At 35.8% G+C, this 10,815-nt stretch overlaps 1 protein-coding gene across 1 annotated transcript; it reads right to left on the bottom strand.

The window, feature by feature from the left end:
• Nucleotides 1-133: 133 nt before the first annotated feature.
• AKNAD1 (AKNA domain containing 1) lies at nt 134-10,418 on the bottom strand. The gene is given in 17 exon segments (XM_058808390.1): nt 134-415; nt 1,042-1,189; nt 1,261-1,295; nt 1,297-1,334; nt 1,337-1,356; nt 2,013-2,106; nt 2,911-3,018; nt 3,106-3,228; nt 4,460-4,545; nt 5,842-6,005; nt 6,687-6,813; nt 7,147-7,280; nt 7,742-7,801; nt 7,908-8,059; nt 8,162-8,291; nt 8,592-8,651; nt 9,330-10,418. Coding segments are annotated over 17 exon segments (2,688 nt in total). The 3' UTR covers nt 134-295.
• Between the last annotated feature and the right edge of the window lie 397 nt (nt 10,419-10,815).

The following is a 10,815-nucleotide window of genomic DNA, read 5'->3' as shown; positions in this document are numbered from 1 at the left end:
TTTTATGAAGCTGTCTTATGTGAGTACTTACAGAAGGTATCTGTACACAATAATGGATTAGCCAGCCTAATAAAGACTTTCAGTAGAATTAATAATTTGTTTTGCAGTTGTAAGACTGAGTGTAAATGTGGAATACCTTTGTGCTCTGGTTTGGTTTAGTACCAATGGGTACAGAACACCTAACTTAAGTTATCTAGCTGACTTTTTAATGTTTGTGTTCATCATTTGATTTTTGCAGAGATACTAACACTTCAGTCTGAACCAGCAGAACAATACTGCATTTGAACTAGATAAATTAAAACTGTTTTCTCTTAACTTTAGCTAGATCTTCTGAAACTGCTTGTACCATCCGCTCTGTAGCTTCCTTCAAACTGTTTGCTGTCTCTATGGCATGATCCAGAGTAGAACTTAAAACCTGTTGGAAATAATAAAATGTGGCCTTGTTAATAGTGAAGGCAAATGCGTTCCAGGGTACTGGAAAAAGATCATGTTTAAGGTTTTGTCCATGATTTTCACTCTGAATGTATGTTGAGAAGTAAAAATTGTCACATGATAGACTAGGATTCTATCGAGGATTCAAGTTGGAAGTATCTGTTAATTGTTTCTCTTTGTGTATTCATTTGAACTGAGGGATATTTACACCTTTCTAACGTATCCGCTCCAGTGTGGTGAATGTTTTTGGCTTTCTGAGAAGGCTTTCTTGAGGTTTTGATAGTGGTTGTCTAGCTAGGCTTTGTTTCAGTATATGAAACACAATTCTAGAGATGAGATCCAGTGCTATTTTTTTGTCTATTTCACTTTTTATACAGGGACTGAGTTGCACAACAAACATGTATGTATCTATATGAAGAAATATAGTAACATATAAGCCAAAATGCTTGGGGTTTGAACTCCCTCTTGTCTTACCCTCAAATGCACTACACATGCCTAGACTGTAGGAATCAGCTTGCTAAGAATGGGATGTTCTACAGTGCCATGAGGTATGGAGGTAATCCTTCCAAGAAAGATGTGTGGCTTTTAATTTTCACTCAAAAGTCTTACATTTGAATAGAAATCACTGGCATTTCTGTCTCTGATGTTGATTGCAGATTTTCTTTGGGCAGATTTCTTACTGGGTGTGTATTGCTGTGGAAGGATAATTTTATCATATGTGCTTGAGCAGCAGGTTTTGGCAGCCACAAAGGATTTCCTAAAGATATGATATATAAATAAAATACCATTTAAGTAAGAAAAAGAACTTCTAAACTATGAATCACATACATACACCTCGACAGCACTTGGTCGCAAGTTAATTTTACGGTAAGTAGAATTTTCCATGCAATTGTAAAGCACAGTCCATCATTATTTGTATTCCATCTGCATTGCAATAAAACAAAAAATGTTCTAGGACGCAGAGTAAGAAAAAGTTTCTCATCATAGAAGCACTCTGCTGCTGCTGTAACTTCCTCTCACAGTGTTCTCTGCCACTGTGCAGCTCTCAATTACAGCTGCTGAACTTCCAGGCAATTTCTGCTAATGAGTAAGGCTGTCAAAATATTGTGACAGAACTTGTTTGCATTTCAGTCTAGTCTGTGCTACTGTTAGGAATCCAGCTTGTTTCTGTCTCATGGTGTAATTTAATATTAAGAACAATTAAAAGTAGGATTATTACTTATAGAGCAATAGTTGGTAGCAAACAGAGCTGCATCCTAATAATACAGGCCTGCTTTTGAATCTTTGAATGGGAGAACATCCTCTTAAAGTGAATTCTTTTTTCATTATTAAATGTGTCAGCTAAGGAAGTTACATTTTTACTCTTCATTACATTAGGAGTGAAGAACTAATCTAAGAATTGTTTACACATGTTCTTCAAGCAAATATTTTAATTTCATTAAGGAGTGAAATTCTAATATACAACATGTACTGCAAAAGATAAAATATTATTCCTGCTTATGATACCTGGTGTTTTTTCCATGCTGAGTCTTCAACAATGGGGTTTTCTATTGTACTACATAGTTATTACTACAGCTTACCTTTCATGAAGTCTGGTTACAACTTCATCTGGCTGACTGGGTTTTTGAGCCTTTTGAGTGGAGATTCTCTTCTGTGAATAAGCTGGAGTTGAGGCCATGTTTAAAACAAAAAAAAGGTAATTTTCTGTGTACTTTATATTTTTTCTCTTTAGCATAAATTAAAGACCAAGTAACTATCACTGCTGAATAAAACTTGAATATGTTTCAAGTTTTTTGTAAATGAGGACAGATTACCTTTTTGTGTTTGCTCTTGAATTTGGTTGGCAAATGGAATGCAGATTTATATTCAATTTTATGCAGTGAAAGACTGCAGTGGGGAAGTGTAGAATCATCAGTGTCATAATCCTAATAATGAATACTACTTTGATTTGTAGTATCACAGGCTTCCTAGAGACAAATAGTTAATTTATGCTTTCTTCTTGATGAAATTTTATATTTTTCTTTAAGCAATTTTTTCTTATGCTAGAGAGAGTCTAAGTGACTTGAAAAGGTTTATGTTCAGATGATTTATTTTCTTTAAATCATGACTTTGCTGCATGTCACACAATGTGAGGATAGAGCTGGAATGTTCTTTAGTACTTGTTTATACTACGTTAGGTAATGGCTGGTACTATAAAATTTGGCACAGTAATGCCTAATTTTCATATCCTTTCATATGGCTCTGCAAAATGAGATATTCCTGTCATAAATGAAAGATGAAAGGGCTTCCACTCATAAAGAACCAGGGAAAGTTCAATCTGTTGTGCATGGAGATTAAGCTTGACCAGGTGTGTAAAAGTTGGATTTACAGTGCTAATGAGTGCTTATACTAAATTAAATGTGGCCTGGTGTGTGCAGTGTGGCTTTCTGCCCCTAAAAAGCTAGCCTGTGTTTGTTAATTACCCATCACACTTACACGATGAACCAGAGCTCCTTCTTCTACACAGGGTACAAGACTGAACAGACTCTTTATAATTCCTGAGTTTTACTTGATCTCTGCTTCCCCTGGGGCATCTGCATCTAAGTCCTGGAAACCAAGAGATGAGTGGTTTAGAAAAATAAAACTACAAGCAGTGTTTCCTTGTAGATGTTCATACTTTTGCAATCACTGTACCTTGTTTCTCTCCACATAATCTCACATTTAATGATTTGTAACTTAGAGTGTCACAGTTGCCAAGGTTCTTGCTTTGTGAGTCATTATAAGAATCACAGGCTGAGAAGTCTTCTGAATCACTGCCTAAAATTCAAAAAATAAGTTAAAAGGGTCTGAAATATGAGAAGCTTTGGCTAATGTACTCAGATAATTATTTGGCTTTCAGCACTGTAATTTCAGAGCCTTTTGCTGCCATTAATACTACTGCAATTTGAGGAAGTACTTTTCACCCCCAGGAGAGTGAGGATTGAGTTAAAGATTAGGTTTCAGCCCTGTCTGCAAGCTTTGAATGTAATTTTCTGGTGGTGCTTATTTTCAGACCAAGAATTGTTAGCTTTTTTTCTTTAATGATGTTCTCCATGTCCTTGTCCACAGTGTTATGGGAACAGTGCAGCATAATAGGAATGGGATGAGAATTTGAGCAGCTCTAGTATGGCACTGCTTTAACTATTGCACCAACCAGTACAAACAATAATCCTAGGATGCTATGTTAAATTAAGAGGATATCACAAAAAGGTCAAGGAGAACTGATAGACAAAAGGTAAGAAAACTTGGATATTCAGACTTAAAACTGAATGTAGGACAGCTCATGCTGTTTTGCTTTAGATGCTAGTTACTAAAAGCTTCAGAATATTCTGCAGTGGAAAGGTCAAATTGTTTTTAAGCAGAAAAATGAAGCTGACTCCAAAAACTGAAAGTGGAAGTGCTGATATGAAGTGTCTCAGTTGTCAAGCTTGGAATCATCTTCTAGAACACTAAATAAATGCAGATCAGAAGAAAAAGCAAAATCAAAGCATTGTGTGCACGTCACTATCATGCTCTTGAAAGTATGAGCAGTGGCAATATTTGGAAACTTATCTAGGAAGCTGAATTAGATTTATAGAGTAATTCAGGTTGGGAAGGACTTCTGGAGGTCATCTGATTTTTCTCCCCTACCAAAGCAGGCCCAACTTAAAGGAAGTTGCTTAGAACCCTGTCCAGTTGAGTTCTGAATGTCTCTGAGAGTGGATATGCCACAGCCTCCCTAGAGCAAACTGCTTCAATGCTTGAGCAAGTTAAAAATCTTTCATTCATATCTAACTGAAAATTGCACTGCAATGTGTCTGTTGCCTCTTGGTCTGTCACTGAGAATTCCACAGTGAATTTGACCTGGTGTTCTTTTCAGTTTCCTTTTTATTCTGTGTTTTGTGCTCTGCTAAGCAGTAACATCTGTTAAAACCACAATTTTCATGTTGAGACATAAAAGGAATGTATTCCCAGGATTCTCTAGCAGGTTTAAGCGTGGTTCCCACCTTTATATGCTCTCATGACTTACTCAGGTTGGTATCTGATAAATCAGTTGGTTTTCTCTGCATGAAGAGTGGAGATGTCCCAGTTTTTTCTTCTTGGATATTTGTATTTCTTTGAGCATGAAAACAGAATATTTTTATTGTATATTAATATTTCTATGATGAGACTTACAAACATCTCTAACACATCATACTAATGATTGATTTCTTAACTAAGAATAAATCATATTTATTCACAGAAATAACTTGTATCAGTTATCTGAAAAGGTGGTAAGCAGAAGTTTAATAATTAACTAGTTGAAAAATAATTAACCCTTTAGTTAAAGGACACATTCTGACAAAAGCACCCTGACTTCCCACAAGTGTTAAAAATGCTTAAAAGTAGAGATCTTGATAATCCTGCATTGGAATAATAAAGTAGTATGAAATCTTAGCTACATCCATCTGTTACCACTGATAGTGTTTTGATACAACATACATTAAATATGATTTGGTATCTTAGTAACTTTGAACTGTTATTAAGGCTTTAATTTAATGCCTTTAGATAATTAGAGGAATATATGAGATGCACCCTCTGAAAGAAAAAGAACAAGGTTCCTCATTTGAGTTACCTGATGTGTATTTTTAACTTAGGGTGTATGGAATCACCAAGTTTATTTGGAATATTTTCTGCCTGTTCATGAACATAATGATCAGAAGATTGAACTAATAGTCTTTCAATGACAGAGGAAAAAGTGGAAGCTAGGTGAATTTTACTAGAGAACTATTAACACCTACCCTACAAAATAATCTGACAGAATTAGGTTAATATGACTGTGCTCTGTGCTGCATTTTTTTCCCAAAAGCTCTGCTTCTCTACTGGAACTTACTTCAGTTCTCTTTTTTAACCTTAGCTTGGTTAAGGGGGGACCACTTATTTTATTTTTCTAATCTCATTGAGGTGTTTAACAGCTATCAAATGCTTCCCAGGAGGGTGGAGATGGTATTTAGAGTTTTCACAAGGTTTTGATTGTTAATTTTGTAAGGATCTGCATCCCTCCCTTTTATTGTTTAATTAAAAATACCACACAAATATTGGCAAGTTATCTTTTACTGGCACTGTACTCTGACTAGTTATTCACATCCTGAATTTGTGTGGCTGTTATGAATTTTATACAGATGATTTAACTCCTAGGTACAAGTGATGGTGGTGTTTTGGCTTCAGGAAATACTTGCAGACTGAGAAAGGTAGGAAGACCAGGCTAGGAGGAATTCTTGGATATGCAGTTATAGAATTCTGCAGATTTTTTATTCTGGAAATATTCATGTTGCTTTTCAGATTTCAGTCATCCTAATTTTCTTATTCAGCAATTAATCTTATGTATGTTTTTATTAATATTTCAACGGCTGTTTCCAAGTTTTCACTTACATGTGCAGACAAAGATTGCACTTTTTGCCTTCTAAAGAAAGTTGATTTGCTGGTGGGATTACATCAGTTGTCTGACTTCTTTCTCCCTCATGCTTCTTGTGAAAAGATGGAGTTTCAGTACCTCTTGTTTGTGGGAGATCAGCGGTGCTTGAAACTGTGAGGCTCTGTACAAAGTAACAAAGCACAGACACAGGAGTACATGGGCCTTGCATTGCAAGGAATGACTCCTACCAAACAGCATCTGCTCAGGCTCTTATCATTTTTCTCTGAAGCTCAAGTTACCTAAAACATTGGTTATGGAAGGATTTGTTGAGATTTACCTATAGATTTATAGAAGACAGTAAGATTTTTTTTTTTTTGAGGGGGTGGAGTGTGTATGTGTATTTATGATCTGGGAGAAAATATTACCATTCTTAGGAGTAAACTCAATTTTCTGTAGTACAATACTGTTTGGTCTTTTAGTAATTCTGCAGCTTAAGATCATGGACAAAGTAATCTTGGACAAAGTAATTTTTCCTCCCACAAAATGATAGTGATTAATTCCCCAAACAGCTTTGCAGAAGTTAAATTAGCTACTCATATTTTCTTACTGTGAAATAAATGCTTTTGAAACTGGAACTAAGGACATTCAGTATAGTTTTGTTTTTATACTTAGGTTTCTGTTACAGTTAATTACATATTATGAAGTTAGTATTTCATTAAAAATATTTTCTTTTGAAGTAACGTGCTAGCTAAAAGCATCATGCTCTTACTAGAGGAGAACATACAATCACACAACTGCACTTAGGTTCTCAGACTTGCATCAATAAAACAGAATCATTGTAGTGTTCAATAAACTCAGTTACCTCACAGAAAGACTGGGCAGATTCATAGGAAGTCAGTAACGATGACAGGCTGCCTTTGCTGCCTTCCATTTGTTCCTCAATGTCTTCAAGCAGCATGCCAAGTCTGAATATTCCTCCTTCCACCCTTCTAAATCCAATCACAACTCAGTTACTTAAAACTCTCTAAAGTGATCTTTTATTCTTACCATGATAAACATAGTGGACATCACAGTACATTTCCCATTAAAAAAAAATGTATGGAGTTGTCAGAGTACCTTTTAAGTATTTGAATTAATCAAATAGATATCCAGTTACAAGTAGGACATAGAAAGCCCAAGGTGAATTTTGGCCAAACAACTTACAGCTTACCACATTAAGATAACATTTTCACTTCAGGAAAACTAATGGATAAATGAAGCAAAAATCTGTAAGACAGTCAAAGAAAACAGACTGATGTACTACTTAGCACTTTTCTTCTAACCTCTCAGGATCAAACTCTCCAAGGTTGATAGGCTTGTCCTTGTAGTTCTGCAGGTGTAAGTTGTGGTGCTCTTCTCTAGCTTTTAAATAATTTCTTTCCAAGGCATCAAGGTATCTTTTCAGTTGATTTAATGCCTTCATCAATAAGAAATATTTCAATACAAAATGTCATGATAACTTAGCATAAGTAGCTGTCACTATGTCTTGCTATGTAAGCCAGATGTTATTTGCAGTGCTGTTGGTAAGAATTTTGGTAGTTCTCTGAATTGAAACAGGACTGCATATTTTATATTCACCTAATACTCTGTGCTGCTCTATTATGTCCAAGTAAAATAATAAAAATTATTTCTGAACTGATGCCCCACATGTCAAAATTCCTAACTTATATGGCATCTTTAGGCCTTTTATTAATAGTTTAAAGTCAGAATCCTTAAAAGATTTAAGAATTGAACACCTTCATTTTTGCTTCCTAATCTCATACCTTCAGTCTGAATTGAGAAGAGTACATATCCATTTCAGGTAAACATCAAGAAATTATAATTCTACAGCCATTTCAAGTGTATTTCAGATAGCTCAAAATACATAAATTAATTTACCAGATATTTGTCTTGTAAAAAGAGTGTTTCCTGGATCATATGTTTAGAGAAGTCTTCCACCTTCAAGACAAAATATTAGACCTAATTGTTATGTTTAAACCAATTTGCCAAGAGAGTATGGAATTTGAGCATCAGTGCAAAGTGGATATTGAACGAGAGCTCTTACTTTCTTAGTCAGTTGCTCTGTCTGATCCTTCAGTATTTGAGACATCTTTTCTCCTAGTGTTAGTTCTGGCAGTGAATCAGAAGGATTCAGACACTGTGCTTTTACTGTCCCAGCTGCTGGTAGTGCTGATGCTGCTGTTCCAGGCTGCAGTCCTATGGAATACAAGGGAAGATTGGTCAATTGCAAATTTGGCCTAAAAATGTAATCAAATTACATTAAATAGTTATTTGCATAGCTACTGTAATTTTATTTACTTGCTTTAAGCAAACCATGTGTAGGTTGTACAGGGACAGGAGCACGTAATGTGATGACATCAGGTGGTGTCCCAGTGTGTCCTGAGGAAATGGCAATGTTGGCATTTGCAAAGTCTGACTGAGGAAGTATCTGTTAAAATGAGAACCTTCATTATAGATACAATGTATAGAACACTTATGGAGCTGGACAAAAAACTTTAACTCAAAATACAAAATATTAATGAAATATATATTATATATATTTTCTGAGTTGACAGATGTGTAAAGTGTCTCATTGTATAAATACTTAAAAAACTTCTCTGTGTTGTGAAAATACAGAGGATTTGTATAAATGGGAAATACAATATGAAGGTGGTGAAATAGTTTTAGGGGGATAGTCATAGTGCTAGAGGTAAAGAATGACTTAAAAAAAGTATTTTGAGAGATTTACCTTAGCATTAAATCTCAGATGGTCAATATGATTCTGGATGTCAGCATGCTGTGTCAGCATCTCATTTGCAGCCAGGAAATAATAGGGAAAACTATTAAAACTTGTTGTATCTCAAGCAATTTACTAAGATGTAAATCTAGGAACAGAATTAAGAACCTGTAAAGCTCAGTGAGTGAGCTCCATGTCAGGGCATGAAATTGAGCAGCAGTTATCTAATTACTAACAAGCTTTAAAATAAACTCACAACAGTAAGAGAAATACTGCCGAAAAAATCCTTTGTCAATAAATACCAGTCTCAGTAGCTGAAGTGTGTTAGATGTGAAAAAAGGCAAAGATGTCTTAACGTGGGTACAGTAAAAAATAAAATGCTGTTCTTAAAAATGTATTTGAAGTATTTTTGTGAATTTAAATATTTAAATATAACACTAGAAATAACACTTTATAGTGGATTTCCTAATGATTTGATAGGATGCTTTATCATCCCAAACAATGCTCCACTGTTAAATACTGGTGTATTAAATAATACTCAGCCTTTAAATAATGGTAATGACAGTTCTGTATAAAGTCAGTCCCACAGAACTTTATTTGTGAAAGTAGTTTTTGAGTCAGATGATGTACTCATTGATACTTACAGAGTGCCTATAGAGCTAGTCATGTTAGATTTTATGGGATAAGAATATCTCCTTACAATAAACCACTCTTACCAGTATGGAGAATTTCTTCAAGCATCCTAATTACCTGTAGCTGTTGCAGCAGTTCTGAAATACTCCTTTCTTCTTGGTTCTCTACTTCAGCAGAATTGAAGTGATTCTTATTTTCCAAAATGTTGTTCACAGGTACTGATTTACTTTGCAAAATAGGAAAGGGTTTTTCTCTTGCAGTTGAAGGAACTGAGGTAATATTGTCAGGTTTTTTTGGTACTTGAACTTCTGAAGCAGCGTCAGAGAAGTCAGGAAGGCAATAGTGAGCTTGCCCTTGGCCATATTTGAGCTCACAAGGTGAAACTGTTCTCTTAAACAGGGCTCTCTCATCTTTCATGTTTTGAAAGGTGTGTGTATCTCCAGCCTCATTAACCACTTCTGAAAATTCTTGTCTGCACCCACATTGTCCAGAAGAAAAAATAGATTTCTTTGAAACAGATCTATTCCCATTAAATGAGTTTCCATTTTTGTCATGAGCCTGTACTTCTTTGTGCTTTTCTAAGGGATACTCCTCAGAGCTGGCTGCCCATTGTTCATACACTAAAGAGCCTCTGCTGTGCTCTGAAGGCTCAGGTTTGCTCCCGGTGTCATCGATACTTTCAGTAAAGGACACCTCCGGTATTGTCTCACATTCAATTAAGGGGCATGTGCTTAGTAATTCTCCCCTAGAAAAATGACGCAGGAGGACCGTGGACATCTTGGAGGTAGTTCCATGTTCTCTGCTGCCTGCTTTACTGGCACTGCCAACAGGTAATTCCTGCTGAAAGGAAGCTTCGCTTCCAGGCATTTCAATTGGAACTGCAGTTGTTCCTCTGGTGCCTCTGTGATGACTGGAGAATTCTTCAGGCTGTAGAGGAGTTTCATAATTGGCTGCTGCTTTTATGTTTTTGTTATCTTCAGAACAGGCTAAGTTTAAAATACCAGAAATATCTCTTGTACAACTACAGGCATTCAAATTCTCTGAGTTATTGTTGTATTTACAGCCTATTCCTACATCTCCATCATAAACTAAGTAATCTTCTTCCTCTTCAGTTGCATCTGTGCTACAGCCTAATGCATCTGCAAATGAATTATTCATTTGGGCTTTCATCCAGTCTGGCAGTTTGCACTTTGTTGTAGTCTCCATATCCAGTTTATATAGAATATCAATGCCATTGCTTTGCCGGTTGTGGACAGAGCTTTTATTAGTGCATGGATCAAAATCTGAAATGTATGATTAATAGTTATTTTATACTCAAATACACATGACAATAATACCTAGTTATCTATATAATTAATATTTCATTCTCTCCCTACTGCAGCTTTTTTAGAACAATCGTACTGACATGAATGCTTCCCTATTTGCACTAGTGGAAGTCTGCTGGAGGAAATAAGACACAAATGACAAAAGCATCGGGAACAGCAGCTGCTGCCAGTGTAGCAGTCCCGCTGCAGTAGCCAAGACAAAAAAAACTTGGTAACAGAGCCACGAGTGGTACTAGAGTTCAATCGCAGGCTGGAAAAACCCAAACAAATCCCCCAAC

This window comes from Ammospiza caudacuta, chromosome 7, assembly GCF_027887145.1.
Source record: "Ammospiza caudacuta isolate bAmmCau1 chromosome 7, bAmmCau1.pri, whole genome shotgun sequence".
In the NCBI taxonomy this organism is placed as follows: Eukaryota; Metazoa; Chordata; class Aves; order Passeriformes; family Passerellidae; genus Ammospiza; species Ammospiza caudacuta.
Note: the sequence above shows the minus strand (reverse complement) of the source record. Positions and strands in the feature narration are given on the sequence as shown.